This window comes from Anabrus simplex, chromosome 14, assembly GCF_040414725.1.
Source record: "Anabrus simplex isolate iqAnaSimp1 chromosome 14, ASM4041472v1, whole genome shotgun sequence".
Taxonomy (NCBI): domain Eukaryota; kingdom Metazoa; phylum Arthropoda; class Insecta; order Orthoptera; family Tettigoniidae; genus Anabrus; species Anabrus simplex.
The window spans coordinates 88,840,989-88,863,443 of NC_090278.1; the positions used below are offsets into that span (position 1 = coordinate 88,840,989).

General features: G+C 38.0%; 1 protein-coding gene across 1 annotated transcript in view; it reads left to right on the forward strand.

Annotated features, from left to right (window-relative positions):
• The window catches only part of LOC136885661 (uncharacterized), a 220,675-nt gene that overhangs the window by 47,105 nt on the left and 151,115 nt on the right, over positions 1 to 22,455 (forward strand). Inside the window, exons 4-5 of the mRNA XM_067158354.2 lie at positions 5,061 to 5,167; positions 14,359 to 14,456. Coding sequence (XP_067014455.2) covers positions 5,061 to 5,167; positions 14,359 to 14,456 — 205 coding nt within the window. The remainder of the gene's footprint in view (positions 1 to 5,060; positions 5,168 to 14,358; positions 14,457 to 22,455) is intronic.

Consider the following 22,455-nt stretch of genomic DNA (forward strand, 5'->3'; position numbering starts at 1 on the left):
CTGCAGCCAGGATGTACATGTTTTGTAGTATACCAGCCCAAGTTCATCAAATGTTACAGTTTCATGTATTATTATTTCAATCTAATGCACTAAATGTACTTGTTTCTATACCTACTTACTTTCCTAAATGGGGACCGTTCCAATTAACCCTGACAGTAACACCATACGTTTTTCTGACGTGTTGTGCGAATGAATGCCATCTATTCCTCTTAAGGAGGGGAGTGTTATCCCCTCCACTACCTCTATTCCTTGTTCATTCCATCTGGTAACTTTAAATAATAGGCTTTGAGTGACACGTCTTCGAAACGTGTGGTGTAACTAAAGCGATATTTATAGACGTGTTACTGTCAGGGTTAATATACACTGCATAAGGTTCACATCCTTGTCAAAAAATAATCAACAGGCTTTGCATCAAGTGGTGTACTGACACTTATGGCTCTTGTATTTCACTCTCAAAGTTGCTACCATCACTGCCGGTGTCTTCTCCTAACTCTTCATTTTTAATTTAAAAAATGTTTATGGCCGTTAGACATTACATTACAATAAACAACTGTGTCACGTTTTTAGAAACCTTCTTCACAGCCCAGTATCGTTACAGTCTCTCCCTGGCGGCCTGTCTCTTTTCTGCTGTTCTTCTTCACGAAAGCCCTTGAAGTTACTGATTCGGTGTCGGTACTTGGTTCTGTTAACAATGTCTTCACGATTTAGTCACATTTTCTTTTCAGATCCTCCCTGAACCACTCATCACAGGTGTTAGGTCTACTACTCAATATGGTAAAAATGTTCTGAGTCAACTGCTTGTCATCCATTCTATGAAAATAGGTGGCCATAGAACTCTAGTTGTCACTTCTTGATGGATTTGTGTGGTTTTGACATAGTTCCTCTCGTCCTTGCATCCTGTATTGTCCAGCCACGATCTTTGGAGCTATTATCTTTCAAAGGATCTTCCTCTCAATCTTCTCAGCCTCTCCAGTAACTCGGAGGCATTCACTTCTATAGAGACATTCGGGTTTAATCACAGTGTTGTAATGTCTGAATTTAGCTTGCTTTGAAATTGCCTTTTTCTTGTACAGGTTATGTGTTCCGTAAAATGTTGTGACCATCCTATCTCGCCTACCGTTGTTAGCTTCTCTTTTGTTGAATACCATCTGCACAATCTCACCGAGATATTTGGGGCTGTTAACTCTTTCAGTTTTACCATACACTTCATTAATCTCTTCCACACTGGGCGAGTTGGCTGTGCGGTTAGGGGCGCGCAGCTGTGAACTCTCATCCGGGAGATAGAGGGTTCGAATCCCACTGTCGGCAGCTCTGAAGATGGTTTTCTGTGGGTTCCCATTTTCTCACCAGGCAAATGCTGGGGCTATAAGACCTATCTGTATCAGTGCGACTTAAAGCAAATAGAAAAAAAAAATTCTGTTCCTCATCTGAAATATTATACTGCTTTCTATTCAGATTGGAAGGGCCAGCTGAAACTAGGTCTGATGTCATGTGGTCAAGCACTGAATGCTTGTTCTCTTTGCAGATTTCCTAGTAGTAAATATTGCATGAAGATGGCAGCAGAAGCTACTCCATGGCTCCTTGACCCCATCTTTTGGGGCCGCAGCGATATATAATCAATAATTAGAATCAGTTATCAAGAATCAAAACGAAAAAGTGAGATCTCTACTATATATTGACGACTGATTGTGAAAGCATATTACGCTTGTCAATTATGTATCGACGTACGTCCAGAGAAGGTTAAACCATTATTCAAAGTCCCAGTTCTGTGAGGAGTGCTCAGTAATTAGTCTAAAAATGTAATCGTGCGATGCTAAGTGACAGTCAGGTCAACAACAGGTACAGCAGCTAGTAAATTATCATTTAAATCTGCGTCAGTGGCTGTTCGTGTAAAAGTATTCACATAAGATGCAGTTAAAATCAGCTAATAAGAATGCCTTCATACTGTAGCACTTGGTCAGGAAAATTTTTATTGTTTAAAAAAACACAGATAAATTTTGAAATTACCAGCGACAGAAGCATGACCGTATAATTGATAATGAGCTAACATGCTGATGTCCAAAATATAGAACTTCACAAGCCTGGTTTTTAGCAAGAGATATGACAACATTTATTAAGTGAAACATATATGTAACTCCAAATACAGTAGGGTGAATTTTTACTACACTTGTACAAGATTTTACTGACTTTTTAATATACTAAGGACTATGAATTCAGTTCTATTTTTCAGCTCATTTTTCTCATGATGTTTTTTAATGGAGAACATTTTAACAAATGAACCTTTTATCGCATAAGAATGTAATAATTATGATGTAACATTCTGATTGTTTAGATAATATGAATATTTCATCCCTTCATCTACTGTAGCTATGCCTCTGTGGCTAAAGCGGCAGCAGCATGCCGGCCTCTCACCACTGGGTTCCGTGGTTCAAATCCCGGTCATTCCATGCAAGATTTGCGCTGGACAAAGCAGAGGCAGGACATATTTTTCTCCGGCACTCCGGTTTTCCCTGCCATCTTTCATTCCAGCAACACTCTAATATCATTTCATTTCATCTGTCAGTCATTAATCATTGCTCCAGAGGAGTGCAACAGGCTTTGGCAACTGGCACAGCTTCTATCCTCACCACTAGATGGGGGCTTCATTCATTTCATGGAAATAGGCTGTGCATTTTCATTTTCATCGAACGTAGCTGAGATGGCTGAAAAGCGCCCAAAACATGTTTGATTTTGCAGTTTAAAAATTGTGAAATAAATGTGATTGTATTGGCTTGGTGGACAAGTATATTACCGTTTTTCTATTCCGTTGTACGAGGGCAACATTTTTTTTTCTCTAAAAGTAGGTTGGTTTTATTGAGGATTCAAATACACCATGTTCTTCCTCAATCCTTTTGCTACAATACCCTGTTTTTCGACATAGTCTCAGTTCACTGCTGCTGCCTTATGCTACCATAAGGTTAGGTGGCCTGTATGGTATCACTTGACTGGTCGATGTCGGAGCCAAAGTCGTGCTGCATCAATAACTTCCCCATCATCCACGTAGTGCTTCTCGCGGAGTGCATACTTTATTGGGCCAAACAGATGAAAGTCAGAAGGCGCGAGATCTGGGCTGTATGGTGGATGAGGAAGAACAGTCCACTGATGTTTTGTGAGCTTCTGTCAGGTGTGCAGACTTGTGTGAGGTCTTGCGTTGTCATGGAGAAGGCTCACTGTGCTTTTGTCCACTGCCAGGTCTACGTAGATATCCTGCAAGCGCCTATGAATATCTGTGATACCCTGGTTTTGTGCCCAAAAAAACCCTCAATAAATGCTCTGTGTTTGCTGCGCACCTGCATTACAGACGCCATTTTCAGGGCTGGTGATAGCGCTGCCACATATCGGAAATGAATGAAACTCTACGAGATGAAGTGGGAATATTCAAAGATGTTCCAGTCAAAATTCCAGGTTTTAAAAACTGAAATCGGCCGAGAAATAAAATGTGTTGCATTATATATTGAACACACCACGTAAATTATCAATACGGAATCACGATGAAATTTATCGTATGCTGTAATATTGGACAGCGTTATATGGGAGGCATTTAGAGGGAACAGCATTGGCTAGGCAGGAAGAAGGAGAGAGTTGCATTAAAGAAGATCAATCAGAAGTAGTTTTCAAGTATTTTACAATCAGTCACACTTGAAACAAATACAAAAATCATTATCTGCAAATCAGTGTAGGCTTTGTGCTGCTAATGTAATAGAAAGTGCAAGGAAGCAGGAGTCATAGATGGTATTCGAGTGTTCGTAGTTGGTAGACTACGAGAAACTACTTGGCAACTGCCTGTGATTGCTGATTCGAGAAAATTACAGTATAACAGTGCTGTGCGCCCTCTGGTTACAGGTTTATAGAAATAATTTTATGCACATCAGTGAATATTTTATAACAGCTGTCTATAAGACATACTTAAACATTGTAAAAATGCTAATTTTTCTCTGACGTGAAACATACAGTAAACGTGTTATAGCCCTGATATTGATTTCTTTTGTACCTCCTGTGGGTGGGAGATGCAGATGAAGAATACACCCGCAGTATCTGCTGCCTGTCGTAAGAAGCGATTAAAAGGGGTGACCAAGGGATGATTGAGTTACAACCATGAAACTATTTGTGATTAGTACTGTCATACGGGGAACATGGGTCGCCTTTACTTGCGAGTAGTAGTACCAGTATGTTAGGTACACTATGGGTTTGTGATTGGTAGCAGCAGGGAGTGGTTCACTGTAGGTTTACAGTACTTGTGATTAGTACCACTATACAATTATAAATAGGAAAGGAATTGCACCTTATCAATACTTGTTTATTATAATTATTATACTACAGTACCGGTTTCGAAACCCAATTTTGGGTCATCCTCAGCTGAACAATACACTCATATATAGTACATCAAGCAATGATTGATATTACTTTGTCTGGGGAATGTCATATGATAATGAATGTTAACGAAGGTAAGCCTGCTGTGCTGGAGACAACCAGAACATTATCACAGACCTAGAGAACTGAAGAGAAAGGTACCTGCCGAGGAAGAAGAAAGAGAAATCCACTCAGAAAACTCAAGTAACCTAACCAAACTTCTCGCTTTACACATCTACCCATATTATTTTTTGTTGTGACCCTAGTTTCACAAATATTTTAACCAAACTTGTACTAGTGACTGAGAATGTATCGAGAAAAAACTTGTTAGGTAAGATTTTTCAACTTTGATAAGTGTTTTTCTGCAACCTTGAGTTTTGAATTGTTTTAAATTGTATTTTGTATTTCAATTATTAAAATGATTGTTAGGTCTTTCCATCTCATAAATAAAGTTATACAATGAAATTACAAAATCTGTTCAAAAAAAAAATCATATTTGTAACATCAATTTATGAAACAAATTGTGGTAAATGTTAGAATTTAATCCACAGGCTACAAATTGCAGGTTTACGTACTGGCACCTGTAGGGTTAAACGGAGTTAACACTGAAAAGTATGACTTTCTTGTTAACCAATTTCTAATTTTCCTTGTTTACATTATTTTTTCAGCAGAGCAAACAAGAAGGGCTCAAAAGTCTTCAAGGTCGGTGATACAGTGAACGCAACGTGGAGTGACAGCAGAAAATACCCAGCTACTGTGAAGGCTGTACTATCTGGTGGTGAGTTCTCTCCTTGTTTACTGGATTGTTATCTCCATGCGTGGAGTATCCCTTCTGATTCTTAGGCTCCCTTCAGACGAGGTCACCTGAACCCACGGCCACTGAATTAGACGGGTGAGGAAAACTGTGCTGTTGTCAGATATGGACAGGTGGTCGAGATTATAAGCTATAAATTTTATTTTTGTTCTGTATCGAAGTGATATTATTTCAATACAGTTCAATACAATATATCATGTAATATCATTTACTTGATATATTGTATTGAAAAGGTGGACCCTCTTGTCAATTTATTTTTATATAGATGGTTGCGAGCACTTACCTTCGAGCATGGATTGGCAACGCTGAGTGTGCGGCGCTGTCTAATCAAAGCCGGTCCGCTTCAGGTCCACATATTTTTTTAAGTAGTTCTCTATATGTTATGCAGTTCAAGTATTTAAAGTTATGTTGTAAATCATTAACAAATATTTTAATAACACTGATACAGATTAATCTTTTCCGGCCCTTAGTGCCCGACTGTTCACTTAGCCTTCCGGTCCTTAGCACCCGAAAGCGCCTGGCTGCATTATCTGCACACGTCTGCAATCTGTGTGATAGTTTTGTATTTTTTTCGGCAGTGAAGTGTTTATAAAGCATTTATGAACACGCAGTGCAATCTACAAGGCTTATGAAATAAAAGAAGAGCGATTATCTGTCTTGATGTTGCTTCGGCTATGGTCTTTTACTTCCGCAAGCACGGGTCAGCAGTTTCGTTCGTAAACATGATTGAATACTGCGGATATCAAAAATGAGCTGAATATAGGTAAAGAAAGGGACACACAGTCGTTCAGTAGGAGTAGACGTGATTTTTTAGTGGGTGAATAACATATCAACGAAGATAATTTTAGCGATAACAGTGATATAAGTGAAAACTAATATCGAGAAATTGGACCTGATGGCAATTCAGCTCTTCAGTCTGCCGAAACTAAATGTGTAAATAATAGGTGAAATCAAATTTAAAGTAGAAAACTTCATCACTGAACTGTATTGAACTAATAGTTACAATGCTAAAAAGAGAAAAATGTTCTCATTTTAGCATTGAAATCAAATTTGTCGTACAAGGACAAGACAAAGCTCATTCTAAGCCCCTTGACACAAAGAACAAAACCCGGTAAGCACTTCGGGCCCTAAAACCAACCGTTATAGATATGTTGGCACCATACTACCCCTGCTGCAGGAATCGGATAAAGGAAATGAACTGCCGTAACCATGGCAACGTCAGCTCCAGGATTCTACAGCAGCGAGATTATGCATGTACGTTTGGGCATAGCTGCCAACCAGAATTGGTACACATATGACTTACTATCTGGAAAAAAATATACTGTTGTGTAAGACTCTCATGGGACTCCTTTGGGCGGGGATGGAAAGGACGTGAAGTATAAAAACAATATATATAAATGTCATTGTTTGCATGTATGCATGTATTACATCTCCTCCTAAACCACTGAAGCAATTTCAACCAAATTTGGTACACTTTTGACTTAGTATCAGGAGACAAACTGTGTGGGGGTAAGGCACCCCTAGCACCCTTATGGGCAGGGGACGAGTGGGGTAACGTATAAAAAATCCATAGTTTTCATGATCGCTGAAATGAATAGTGACACTCCGAATTTTTTAAAGTTCATGTTCAGCCCCCTTTGGGGTGGGGGTAAGGGGGGAGTGAGATATTAAAATAATCGAAAATAGTGTCGAATCTACAGTTTTTGGGATCACTATAATGTATGGTGACAATCCAGATTTTTTTATCTCTTAGGGTTGGGGGGCGAAAGGGGGACGGTCTCATTGACAGTTGAAATCCTGTACATTGCATCTATAGTGCGACGGCTAAATACATATAGTTATCACTTATTCATTTTTGACAGGATCAAATACTTCACAGTCAATTCGAGCTTCCATAAGGACAAAGTTTTACTCAAAAATTAAATAATCCAAAACTTGAAATCAAACACATCTAAATAATTCTAAAACTACGTAATAGATTGTAATATATCAATTTGCAAGTCAAAAGGGAATTCTATGAACATTCACTTCACATATAACTAACTGGTAATACAAACCTTAAAGGTAAACATTCAGAAACTATCCGGGCAACGCCGGGTACTACAGCTAGTTACCCATGTTGTTACGTCCACCTTCTCAACATAATCTTATTGTAACTGTATGCACTTTTGCCATTGTTGTGTCAGTTTCTCCAGACCTTCCTGAAACCATTCTTTTGGAGTGCTGCATACCCACGCCTTGAGAGCTGTGTTCAGTTCTGCAAAATCCGCAAAACGGCGACCATACAGAGGTTTCTTCATGTTCATGAAAAGGTGAAAACATTTGGTGCTAAGTCGGGAGAGTATGGTGGGTGTGCCAGCACCAATTGCATCGATTGTTGTTTCCTTTGTGGCTCATGGTAATGGAGCCATGTCTCATCACCAGTCGCAAGCCTAGCTGTGAGGTCGGCTGGATCTTGATCATGGCGTTCCAAAAGTTCTTTGCACACGACCACACGCCTCTGCTTTTTGTCTACAGACAAGAGTCTAAGCATCCACTTGGATGACACCTTCCCCAACTGTAAGTGGCCGTGCACGATCCACTGCAGGGTGTTTCGGCTAATTCCTGTGGCTGCCTTCATTTTTGTAAATTTATGCATTTGTTTCCTTGGATGGCCTGTTTGACCTGGGCAATGTTGGCTAGTGTTGACACTGTCACATTCCCGGACGTACAAAAAACAAACTGTAAAACAATATAGTAGGCCTCTCGCACATGTACAGTACATAAGTCGCTAAGAATACGCAAACTGTATCGAAGCCGTGACAAGACAAGGTTATGTTAGGTTAGGTTGATAATGAAATTTCCTTCCATTTCAACTGAACTGAAGTGATCTTTATAGAGGAGGTATTGTTCCTTTCCTTTTTGGAGGACTTCTTGCATATTTTTCTTGCTTCTTATACATCCTAATTGTATTCTATACACATGAATTGGATGAAATAAGACCGTATTATTAAAATGCTGCGTTCGTCATTTAATACTCACTACGTTATTAAATGCATTGTTCAAACATGCCACAATTCTACTTACCTAGTATTACCCAAACGGATTTATAATGCTACAGAAAAATAAATTTATGCTTTACTTATACCTGCAAATGTAACATTAGTGATTTTCACAATGTTTGTAAAATTTGAAAGTACGTAAATCTTGCAAGTCACGAAAAAAGCCATGACTATACAGTAACTGCAATATGATGTATCAGCAACTAGGGTCTCTAAAATGTATGGTTAGTGACACTGTATTAAACCCAACAGAAAATAATTATAAATCACTACCTTCAGTATTAACAGGGGAGAAAGAGTAAGATTGTACACTTAGTGTATTTATAAGGTTACACGCAGGGATTTTAGCATTAAATCAATAAAAGTAAACTTCCTGAAACTATATATTTGCAAATTCATTATTTGTAGAACATGTTTCATTCCTTAGAAACATCTTCAGATACATAACTTTGCTTGGATGAAATTACAGAGTATTTTTCTTCTCAAAAAAACGTAAATAGTACTGTTGTTATGCTTAAAACTTATTTAAATAAAGATAAAAATAATTAAAATATGTGGGGGCAGTGAATTGGGAAGGGAAGAGTGATCTAATTATGTTTAACCTAATTTAAAACGGTTTCCTGTTCACTTAAATAGATGTTAAAAATTTGTTAGTATACAGCACTTTCGTTCATATGTGATGTGTGTATTTCTCCTAGTTATTCATTTTTAAGAAAGTTTTTGAAAAATACTTTTTCATGTCAATGTTGCATCTTAATTTAAAAAAAACTGTTCTCTTCAGCTGCTCTTCTTTTCCGAGATGAGTATTGTCATTTGATTTAATTTGGTGAAAATGGGTCTCTTGAATTCTTATTAAGGGATCCTCTGAAGCTGATTGCTATCTTATTTATGTTATAACAAAAGCTTCCCCAGAGTAATGTTATATCAGCAAGCTACTGTGTCCTTGGAAGGGTCTGGCAGCAACTAATTCGGTTTTCTGTCTACTGATATAATAATGTGCACATTCTGAAGCTTGCTCCTCCCTCGGGCGAGGCAAGGCTATGGGAATTTAGCGGCGAGAATAGGAGTTGTGCCAGCTGCTCGAGCCTGTTCACTCCTCTGCGGCAATGCTTAATGACTGACAGATGAAATGAAATGACATTAGAGAATGTCGCGGGAATGAAAGATGACGGAGAAAACCAGAGTACGCTGAGAAAAACCTGGCCTGCCTCTGCCCTCTCCAGCACAAATCGCATATGGAGTGACCGGGATTTAAACCACTGAACCCTACTGCGAGAGGCCGGTGCACTGCCGCTTGAGCCACGGAGTCTGCTTTGCACAACATTTATTATATACTGTTTTATTCTCTTCAGCTATTATTAAGGGGGACATTTGTTTTTTCCTAGTTTGAATAAGTTAATATTGCCATGCCACAATATAGCCTTGTGCACAACTAATACTTAGTTTTGAGAAATTCTGTTTCCCCGAGATGTCGGAACAAACAAATAGATACCGACTGACAGACAGGCAGACATAAATTGTACCTGAACCTGCTTTTCATTTTCATATAGCTGGTTAAAAAAAGAAGTTGAAATGTGCTGAAAAAAAATGGTATTTTTATTTTTTTTGCCCTGAAGATTTCCATGCCATGTCATTCTGTTCATCTCATCATCAGCTAGGTTATGTTTAAAATCAGCAGTCATAAAGTTTATATATACTGACCTAGATGTTCATTCCCTTTAAACTGATTCAGTAATGCATCATTTTAAATGATTCTGTGTTGTTAATTTAGTGTATCATGTTGTTGGATTACCCTGTACTTTTATCGTACTGTTGGATCATCCTGTACTTTGGTATACTACAATCAAGACCATCTCCAATATATTAGACCTTAATGCAGCTGTCGATATTAGCTACAATGTCACTGCGTTCGGTTTGTTCAAATGTAAATATGAGCATGTGCGAAGCATCAGTTTAGTTTTCTGTTGGTTTTGTTTGATTAGGAAATGTTAGTGCAGTGATGTTTTTACTGAAATTTGGTTTTTAAACTAATATGACATATTATGACCGTGTCGTTTGTGTTGTTTGTTGTGTGCCTGGATGTAAATCATTAAAGTAGATGCACTCACATTCAGATCAAGTGTACTCATTGAGTATATTTTGTAGTTAATAATTCATTAGGGTGCATTAAAACATTCAAGGGTATATTTTTCATTAGGGAAGATATTTTCCGTGTACTTGGTAGCTGTGCTTTATGGGTAAGGTCACGGTTCTGAGTTGGTGCCTATCCATTTCCCAACTACTATATTTTTTGAGGTTATAAGAGGTGATAAAGCTATTTACTTCATTTGTGAATGAAGATTATATTCTCTTTGTTAAATTAGAGGACAATGTATCAACTGATATACTGTCACTTACAGTAAGCAGTTACTGACCAACAATTTGGGTGCTAATATGTTTTATATGAAAATGCATGTGCCGCCAGAGAACTTCAAATCGATTCTGCTAGTGGAGACTAAAACTGTCTGAAGTGTAACATATGGAGTATGACAGTTAGGTGAATCATTATCAGAAACATTGTTATGAAAAAATTGAAATTCGTGACAGGGTTATGTTCCTAATAAAGTTCTTGAACGAGGTAGGCTGTTATATACCAGTATAAAAGCGTATGGTAATAGAAAGTTCATTCATATAAATGTATTTCTTAAACAAGTATTGATTTATAGGAAGAAAAATTACGGAGTAGAGCAATTTACCAAGGGTGCCTTCTACTATATCTACACCATTTCGAAAAATTTCCAACTTCTTTGAAAACATTTAAGAAAAGGCCAGGTAAACAACTGTTAGGTAATCTGTCTGCTGGACGACAGCCCCAAATGCAGATCGTTGATTGATTGATTGATTGATTGATTGATTGATTGATTCATTCATTCATTCATTCATTCATTCATTCATTCATTCATTGAAAACTGCCACTCTTTGAAACATATCAGTTATTCTCCAGGACTGTTATTTTAGAATGCAATTCTATCTCACCCATTTCCTGGACTATACTAGTTCATAGAAAATACTTGTTTTGAATTTTCCACATATTGCTTATCTAAATTTGTCTAGTTAGCATTGGTTCTATTAGCCCAAGTAAAGCATTCAGTGCTGAAACTGAACTAAAAAGAAGTAAGTGAATTTTCCTGAGCCCCTGTAACATCTGTGAGTGTGGAGCATTCTTTTTCTGCTTTGAAAATAATTTGTGCAGGGAAAAGACAGCCTGACTGTGGAAAATTTGGAGAAGATTATTCTTATGTGCTCTAAAGCAAACTGTGAATGAAAGTGCTGTGCTGCACCAAATGCTCTTTTGCTCCATTGCTCTAGCTGTCCTATTATTCTATTTCCTAGAGGCTATGCCATATGTTTGTTGTTCCAATATTGTAACTTTCTTGGACTTGACAGTTACTTCTTCCCTAACTTGACAGATGGTGCCACCATGCCACTTCAATATTCCAAGACATTTCTTTCTTCTCTACCCTTTTGCTTTTATTATCTCTTTGAAAAGGAGAGGGGATTTTAAAAAAAGATGGCGAGACGGTTTTACGAAATGTGTATCATGTGGTAGAAATGGTTTTTGAAAGAGATGCAAACCTTGCCTTACTTAATTCTCTGTCCTAACTTTATGTTCAGGATCGCTTAATGTGTATGGAATCTGACCCTAGGTATTTACGTCCCTTTCTATCATCCTTATCAAATCCATTAGTTCAACGAACGGTCCTCGGCATCTATAAGAACATATTTTTTCAACAGCATTCGCCGAGGTCACATGACAACAAGCATTTAAATTTCTTGAAGACCAACATTTATCCTGTTGTAAGTTCAATCATCAAATTGACGATAAATTTGAATCTTTATAGACTTATCCACAAGGGATAAATAACTTTTTTACCAGATCTCATTGCCAAGAAAATCCTCAAATTTAGCTCCTAAGATTGTTTTTCACGTCTTTCTAGGATTTTGGACATAATATATATATTATTTATTTATTTTATATTTTAGTACTCTCTCTTCCATAATTTTAATGTATCTTCCTATTAAGCATATGTAATTAAGCCATGTATACAAAGATTTTATATTTTATGATTTTTCTAATAGAATAAGTTTTAAGTTTGTCAAAAATGTTCTAATAGTTCTTAAGTCTTTATTTATGTAAATAACAATTATTTGAGATTCAGAATTGGCTGATGATGCTCTGTAAGGGAGCGAAACATGTCCCATATATAAGTTTTTAACTAATGAAGTTATTTTAAATGTAACAACATTATAATGTATTGAACAGGTGGATTCATAATAAAACTTTATTATTGTATATCAACAGATTTCAATACGGATTAAAACATGAGATTAGTCATTTGCAACCATTCAGCTTCCCTCACTTCCCTATAACCTCTTCGTTTTTCATGGTTCATCTTTTGGCAAAAGTACTTCTTTGCCTACATATTTTACTTCTCAATGCTAATTCCGTGGGGATTGTTACGCTAGAAGAAGATTTCTTAATTGATGTGTGTGACCTCCCACCCCTTTTTCTGATAAGGTTGTGGTTACCAGTTGGTTACTATACGATTTCTCCGTATAAAGAAAGAAATGTTTTGGCCTTATCTCATTATATCATTAATTGATGATTGTTCCCCAGTCTCTAAATTATTATATTATTGTGAAGAAAATATGATACAATTGAATGAGAAGCTGGTGATATTAAAAAGATCTCCCAATCATGTCAAGCAACGTTAAAAGGTCCATGATTATGCATATAAGTTTTATTCATTTCTCCTATGTTTCCACTGTTTTTATAATACCAATAAAATGGTCCGTTTCCAATAACGGACCATTATATTGGTATTATAAATTTACTCATTCAGGACAAATATTTTAAGTTCCCTATGGGAATCAACATCTATATCAACTGTTTTTATACTTGGCTTTATCCTTGCTTTGGCCAAAGTTTAATTTAATAAACACAATTGTGTTTTAAACTACATCTGTCTTGGGTTATTGCCTTTCTATACTGGGTTTTATTTGTATGAGAGGCACCGGTACAGTTCCGGACAAGTCATTAGTCAGTTTCGACCACCCCACGGTTAATTTTTTTGGTATTTTCGTGAGTGTGCATTGTGTGTTACTTCTTTGTAACGTTGAATGATGTGCGTTTGCATCTGTTCTTCGACTATACTTCATTAGGTCTGAAGGAGGGTAAGTGTGTGGTTGTATGCTTTAAGAACATTCCTACTGGGCGAGTTGGCTGTGCGGTTAGGGGCACGCGGCTGTGAGCTTTGCATCCGGGAGATAGTGGGTTTGAATTCCACTGTCGGCAGCCTTCAAGATGGTTTTCCGTGGTTTCCCATTTTTCACACCAGGCAAATGCTGGGGTGAACCTTAATTTAGGCCACAGCCGCTTCCTTCCAACTCCTAGGCCTTAACTAGGCCTATCCCATCATCGCCATAAGACCTATCTATGTCGGTGCGACGTAAAACCACTAGCAAAAAAAAAGAATGTTCCCCACAAATAAATAAATACATACTCTGGTCACGTTTATACCGTTATGGGATGCCTACAGTTCTGTAATTGTGATCAGTGATTTTAGTATTAAGGTTTTAGTTCAGTATTTATTATGATTTTTTACATAATCGTTATGTGTTTTTGATAAGTGTCTTTTAGAATTCTGTCTTAATTTTGTAGTTATTTCTGTTATGAATAGGTATACTACGTTTCTTAAAGTAAAAACAGATCACTTTACAGGTTATGTATATATTGTAATATTTAAAGTCTATTTTGTGTCTACACGTCTTAAAGCATGTTTTAAGTGCCTATTTTCTGTTTAAAATCCCTCTTTACTCATTTTAAAAGCCGATTTTAGGTTCCTAAAACTTTTCTTAAGAGCCTAGAATTGCAGATCTAGTTATTATTGACAACTTAGCAATTCAATATGATAATCAAAAGGTTATGTTTATATATTACAGGTTTGTTTACATTCAACTGATGCGTCGGCCATGTTGGTTTTGTATTAAGATCTGATACTATTGGAGATGGTCTTGCCACAATAATGGTATGTTATTCACTTGTTTCTGACTGATCTTGATATGTTATTACAGACAAATATGAAGTGCTGTTTATGGATGGCTACACAAAGATAATCAAAGGAGCTAGAATGGCCAGAATGAAAGAAAGTGATATGCTAAATGCGGAACAGGTAACATTGACATTTTTAAAACTCTTATTTTTAATTAGTTACAATAATGAAAAGCCACTACCATTTGCTAAATATTTTCTTCAGACCTGCAGTAATACTACTTGTATAGGACTTCCAGATTTCATTGATTTTATTTCTTCCTGGTCTTTTCTCTTATTAATGCTTAGTAGAATAGTATTTTTTATTTATTTTTTATTTCACACTATTTTTAAAAACCTTTAATGAATTTTATGTATTTATTCAAGGACATTAAACGACCCAGACAGCATGTATTATGCTGGTAACATAACCTTCTCACATCCAGGACCAAACATAATGAAACCAAACCCCTTTTACTTTCTTAATACAACAGACTGATGTGATAGATGGTAGTAAAAGGATACAATCTCCCCTAAGCATAAAGTAGACATTTTTAGCAACCTAAATCTTCCAAATCTTACCTGGGGGTGGGGGGGAGAAATGTGATTGTTGTCAAAGCTTAAACCCCCCAAATTGCCCTAGAAATATATTTTCTTTAATAGCAAGATATTTCAAATCGTCCAACACTTCGCATGTATCCCAAGTGAAGAGCCATTGCCATTGGCAGAATTTTCTTTACAGTAACATGAACAAATCGTATCTTTCAAATTCTCTCTTAAATCAAAGATAATATTGTCTTAAGGTGAATCAATTAGGTGTGGCTTAATAAATAGATTATTATTATTATTATTATTATTATTATTATTATTATTATTATTATTATTATTATTATTATTATTATTATTATTATTATTATTGGATGGCGAATCACAGATTACAGCTGGCAGATCATAAAACGGAGATTGCTCTTTTGACAAGAAAAAGGATCACGACCGTCATTCCAATGTATATTGGACAAACAGAAATCAAAACATCTAGAAGTATAAAGTACCTTGGAGTGACACTTGATACCAAACTTACTTTTTGGGATCATATCAGACAGGTAACAGATAAGGCGGTGCAAACGATGACTTATGATGTTGATAATTCACTCGACACTTCTATATGCTGCCGAAGTCTGGGCTGAATCTCTGAAGTTTGAAAAATACCGGCGAAGGATAGCTGCGGTACAGCAGAGATCAGCTTTGCGTATTACAAGCGCATATCGCACAGTATCCGAACCTGTGGTCCTTACGATAGCAGTGGTAGCACTGATTGATTTACTTGCCTTAGAGAGACAGGAAGTCTGGCGAACTCAAGGAGAGCTCGGAAAGAAGCATGCTAAGGAGCTAGCTTATAGGCAACGAGTGGAGCGGTGGCAGCAACGATGGGAGGAAGATCCTTGAGGAAAATGGACTAAGCGGCTGATGCCACGCCTAGCTGATTGGGTTGCCCGAGCTCATGGCGAGGTTAACTTTTACATTACTTAACTATTGACGGGTCACGGATATTTCCGGAAATTTCTACATAGAGTAGGTAGAGCGAGCGACTCGGCGTGTATTTATTGCAATGATATAGCATAGACGATGTATTTCACACATTTTTCGTATGCTATCATTGGTCAACTCAGAGAAGATGTTTATATACTGAGCAAGGAGAGTTGACGCCAGAAATATTGTGCAGGTGATGCTACGAAACCAAGAATCTTGGGATCAGATAGCAGTATATGTAGAAGGCATCCTGCGTCAGAAAAAGAGAGATATGAATGCTCATGAACGGCAGTAAGGAGAAATAAAGGAAGAAGAAACCTGAGAAATTATTATTATTATTATTATTATTATTATTATTATTATTATTATTATTATTATTATTATTATTATTATTATTATTATTATTATTATTATTATAGCAATGTACATGTGACGACTTTTTTGTTGCGGATGCAACTTTCTTCCGTGACATTGCGCTTCATGATGTTGGCTCGTGGAGCCTCTCTTGGGGTCCAGGGCTGGGTCCAACGAATGTTGAGTGCTATATCTATGAATTCTGAATATCTTTGTTCATCATGACTACCCCATACAGTTCAAAGAGAAAGATGGAGGTGAAAAGTGTTGAATATATATAATAATCTTGTTTAGCGAGGACAATGAGTGTATTTTATGAAAATTGCAAGACCTAAAACTAAATGATATGCTACATCAAAAATAGCATGAGCCCTGGACCATTAATGATATTAATTAATGAATTATAGGCCAAAGGGTACAGATCGGCAAGGATTGGAAAACTTCAATAAATAATAAAGAGCAGCAAAAAACTTCAGTTGCGGAAAGACATCACAGACAAAAGAAATAATAAAGCGCAGCGACGCAGAAAAATTCCAATAGATACCTTACCTTTCATGGCAATATACGTATGTATATAGGCCTATTTCTGTTTTAATAATCCTATTCTATTAATTAAATATCACTTACTTTGACTCTTGATTTACCCTAAAACAATTATTATTTTCCATTTAAGACAGAAGTAACAAAGAAATTTGATGGATATGATTCGTTCATGTAACCATTTGTTACATATGACACCACTCCCATAATTCAGCACAGGTAGATTTCATTATGAACTACTGAACAATAAAGTCCCCTTTGTTGTAGGCCAGTGGCTGGGTAAAAAACTTATTAGACCAATAGGTTTTGTCATGGAAACAAGCTTTACTAAAGGAGGTACATGTTTAGGAGTGAGAAAAGCATATATAAATGATGCCCTGAAGTAGCAGAGAGGAGAGATCCTTCATTTATGCTTGGCTGGCGCCCCCGTACCTGCCCCAAGAAATATCCGTATGTACATAGAAAATTGAAAACAGAGACTGTGTAGGTAAATGTGGTAAATGTGACCATTTTTTGTGTTCACATTGACCGGCTGTGATGAAGAGCAGTTGGTAAAAATTCCCGTTGGGTGAAAGATAGATTAGAGATCCAAAGTAGCTCGGCTCTGAGGATGTCTCTAGTGTTAAGCAGGACTGTCAATGTCAGAGAACTAACAGGAGAGAAGACCGTAGGTCTGAATAAGTAGGGATTTTTGTTTGGATTGGTTAGATTATGGTCTAGATAAGACTATATCGTTCTCAAATGCCGACCGGCTGTCTAGAATTATCGATTTCTGGAAGGGTTCTTACAACACTCTAATTGAACACACTCGAAACATCGACCAGCTAGTCGAATGGAGTAGTCAAAGTTTCGTTACTGTTTACCAATACACATGGAAATTTCTCCAATGCATTATATTCAATTCTGTCAGTCACTAATTACAGTCAAATTGGAAAGACAAAAAATATCATTAACACTTCTGAAATTACGATTATTCGTGACCTTGAGCTCAGCTGGAAAGCGCACTCGCTGTAAAAATCGGTATGTATGTTCAGTCCGTCAGCGTTAACTCTGGTTAGCTCTGCCATCAGCTGTCATAGATGGCCTAGGCATCGCTGAAGAGGCGTACTAGGGAAATGAGGAGTGAGGTAGTTTCCCGTTGCTTTCCTCACGTAAAAGTTGGTACGAGTGTGAGATGATGCAAAGTTTTCAAATGTAACATGTATACGATAATATTAAAATGCTAAATTTGTGTTACTCAAGAAGGAGCAGGTTCGATTCCTGCCTGAAAGCCCAGTGACTATATACAGTGCCATGAGGGAAATGACGAAAACCTGTTTGGTGATACACTCGAAAAAAGTAAAAAATAAACTTCTAACCCTGGACATAATGTAGACTTTTTGCAAGTACGAATATTTGATGAAACTCGTTCCATCTTTAAATAGAGCTGTCGAAATGCGCTCTGTCTCCTTCCAATTGTTGTGGGCACTCTCTGCTTTATGATTTTCGAGGATTCTCTAAACAATACCACCCGAATGCGATACTAAGGTGATCCCTTATGCAAGTTCACCGCCATGCAAGTTCAGCGCCAATCACTTTTCCAGTACGGTACAGTACTTCCTCAAATTACCGCAATGACAGGATGTCAACACCAAGATCCGTAATTATGCTGTAACCGCCCTTTCGTAAGATACAGTTTCATGAAAAATGCATGATTGAGGATTTAGCGTTAATCGGACTGAAATTTCTGTATGGTTGATACGGGAAATCATTTCATCGAGGAACGGGTAATGCGGGATTTTTGCAACGTGATTTAATTAGAATGCTTGCAGAACCACCCTCATTTTTCACTGAAGATGGCTCAAACGAGCCGAAACATGTTTGAATTTGTTTACTCCGTCTAATGACGGAATATTTATTGTATTGAATTAGGAGGATACTCTCATTTTTCACCTTTGTAAAGTGAAAACTGTCAATACGGAATGATTCTAATATCTTGTAATTTGAACGAATTGTACGGGAGAACGTAGTTTCCGGGAATGTATAATTGAGGTTCTACTGTATTGGTCTGTATAACTGCAAAGTGCCCCACAGGTCTCTAGTATCCCGTAGCAAAACCATTGATATGTAATCATGTTGCAGATAGAGCATTCATATCTTGTAGACACCATTACAGTTTTAAAATTTGAGTTTCTCTTTTAACCAAATCTGGCAGTCCTCTGCTTGAATGCCCCAGGGGCTCTGAACTTTGGAGCGTGGATTGGGGACCACGGGGCCCTTAGCTGAGTCCTGGTATTGCTTCCACTTACTTGTGCCAGGCTCCTCACTTTCATCTATCCTATCCGACCCTCCTTGGTCTACTCTTGTTCTTTTCTGACCCCGATGCTATTAAGTTTCCGAGGGCTAGGGAGTCTTTCATTTTCACACCCTTCGTGGCCCTTGTCTTCCTTTGGACGATACCTTCATTTTTCGAAAAACTTGGCTGAACATTAGGAACACAGTTGCTGATTTACTTAGTCTTGGTTTTAATTCTTCTATTTAAGTAAGAAAACTTCTAGGGGAGGGAGGATGATTTCCCTGGCAAGCATTAAAGGGAGAATCTCTCCTTTCTGCTACTTGATGTTTAAAACTCCTTACGGATTGTAGTAGCAGCTCTGATGTCGACATATTGTCACATTGTGTTCTACTGATCCTCTCTGCCATCTGTTGGATTATTTAAGAACAATATGTTGGTTGGATACTTGCTACATTATTCTCCTTGTTAGCAACGGCTTGCTTTCTTTTTAAAGCATGTTTCTTTTACTCTCATTCACATTATTTGTTTCATAAAAAATGTAAATGTAAACTCGTGTCCTCATCCCGAGGTAGTGCAGCTGTTTTCAGGCACACCCCCATTGGAGGTGAGCTGCGTGAACGATTTCAACCACATACCAGCTCTCCTGCCATTCTTAAATTTTTGGCTTGCCGGGCTGAGTGGCTCAGACGGTTAAGGCGCTGGCCTTCTAACCCCAACTTGGCAGGTTCGATCCTGGCTCAGTCCGGTGGTATTTGAAGGTGCTCAAATACGACAGCCCCGTGTCGGTAGATTTACTGGCACGTAAAAGAACTCCTGCGGGACTAAATTCCGGCACCTCGGCGTCTACGAAGACCTTAAAAAGTAGTTAGTGGGACGTAAAGCAAATAACATTATTATTATTATTATTAAATTTTTGGCAGTACCGGGAATCGAACTCGAGCCCCCGAGGACGGCAGCTAATAACACTAACCGTTACACTACGGAGGTGGACATTTGTTTCGCCATTGGAACTCGCTGTTTGTGCCGAATGTCATGTTATTTCCGGGATGTATTACTAAAGTGGAATGTGTGTTCTACATTCCTGTAGTTATGTTTTAACGTCCATAAGTATGAATGTGGAACTAAAAGAACAAGAAATAATCAAGTTTTTGGATGAATGGAATTCATCTGATGACTGTCCATCGCTTCCAGTGATGAATTGTGCCATTTATGTAGCAACAGTGAAGACGAAATGTCTGAGAATGAGCAACAATTTAGCCTAATTGTGATCCTGAAAAAAGGCCCATGTACATTATATGACAATAATTCTGACGGTGGCAGTAGTCATGTTACGCGTCACTCTGAACAGAGTTTCAGTGACCATTGATAATTCTAACCTCTCCAGTTTTGCAAGATGATAGCAGTAGTGAAAGTAAAGGTTAAATTTTTAGGGTGTTGGAGGAACAATTTGGGTTTACGTCAGGACAAAACACCCTTCAAGCAGTTAAGAATTTGATTGAAGATGTAGAAGATACTTTAAGACTTCCACGTGGAAAAATTCATGCAATATTTATTGACTTTGCTATGGCTTTTGATGCGCTCGACAAAAACATCATGTCATTCAAATTGGAATCTCTGATAGTAGAGCTTACAGCTCTGATTAACAAAATTCTAGAGGTTAATACAATTGAAGTTTATGACGACATGACCTTATCAAAGGAAATGCTGGATACAAAAATTAGTATGCTTGAGCTCCTCATTCCTATGTTGTATATTATTGCCACCCATGATGTCGTCCAGAAAAAAAGGCTGGAGATGGAGTCAACAAGAGATTGACGCTCATCAGATCGTTGTGATTAGTACTGTATTGACCCATCGCTGTTTGGGCTCCTACCAACAACTTTGAAGTTGTAACTTGTCTTTGTGGTAGTATCGACCTCCGTCCTTGGTACACGTCTCTCGCACATTTTACCTTGAATCGGTGCAACATAAAATCTTCCCCTGATCGTTTCATTGGAGATGTAATCCATTTCAGTGACACCAGATGTTCACCTCAGAATCTTCGTCTCCATGATTCCTAGTCGACGCTGTGCTGCAGTTGTAATCAACCATCATTCGCGACCATGCAGTGCAACAGGTTGAGTGGCAGTACGATAGACATTTTTATATGAGTTAATCTTTCATCCTTTGGTCACGAGCGACTGTGGTCGTTATTTGCCATTTCATCCAGGCTGCAGTTATCCTTGCATTGACCTCGTTGGCAAGTCAGCCATCATCAGTGATTGTGGAGCCAAGGTCGCAGCAGGTACTCACCGCCTACCTGAATGATTCCAGTTGTTGTGGATTTGACATAGTGTATTCAGTCTTCTATTTGTTGAGGTGTAGGCCGTACTGTGCCAGCTGATCGGTCCTTTCTTGGTTTTGGTGTAGCAGATCTCTTGGGCAATGTCTGACATACGAGCTGTGTGGAGAAACATGATCCCGAGCAGTGGTAAGGACTAATGTTGGGCGAAATATTTTTTGACTGGCTAGCTTTTGCCTGCAGCTTCGTAGCCATGAATGCTGGAAATTGTCAAAAAGTATTCAGTTATATAGGCTATATATTTTTTTTTTTTTGGGTAATGCCGCCATACGTTGGCTTTGTTTGATTGATGATGGAAGTAGAGAATAAAGAAGTGTAGAGGAACAAATATATTTTCAGACAGCTTTTTTTAACCCTTAGCCTTCCATTTCATTCTCATACCTGCCAACTTTCCCAAATTAGGCGAGAGACTCCCGGTTTTTGACAGTTTTTCCCGCCTCTCGATTATTCTATTATTTCTCCTGATTTTAGCTTATTTTTTGGTGAACTTCAAACATTTATTTTCAAATCCCGCCATTTCAGCTTTTTTACGCCAGTGGTTGGAAGTCCTTTGGTCATTGGCGGTTTTCAAACGAAATATCGATGTTTATTAACGCGAGAAATGTGCGTGAATGTGCGATGTTTATTGAAACCTGTATATCACGACGTGCATATCGATTGTCAGTCTCTCATTCTTGCGTGCTATGTTCATGTTCGTTCACAGTTCACATCAGTCTAGTAGATTCTAGAGACTAGTTGCTAGGTGTAGAGTCTTTTTTAGTAATTTAGTGACGGGTAGCTGGTAGGGACCCTCTTCGGAGGCAGCCCTACTCAGGGAGTGGCACCCCTGCCTATGAGAGTCCCAGAGCACACTAACCCGGTGTGTGAAATCTGGTATGGGTCCCAGCTCAGTGTTACGAGTGAAGACCTCAATGGCATCTACAGCAGAGAAGGTGGACTTCGGTACGGTGGAGATGGTGGAAGGGGTAAACCCGTACCGTCTGTACTCCAGCGGGGCAGCTACGAAAGGCGTCTGTCTCCGTGTTAGGGGCGGCCTAATTTTTAACCTGGCAGTAGGTATAAAATGCCTTTGGGTGTGACGAGCCCATCGTAACAATAGCC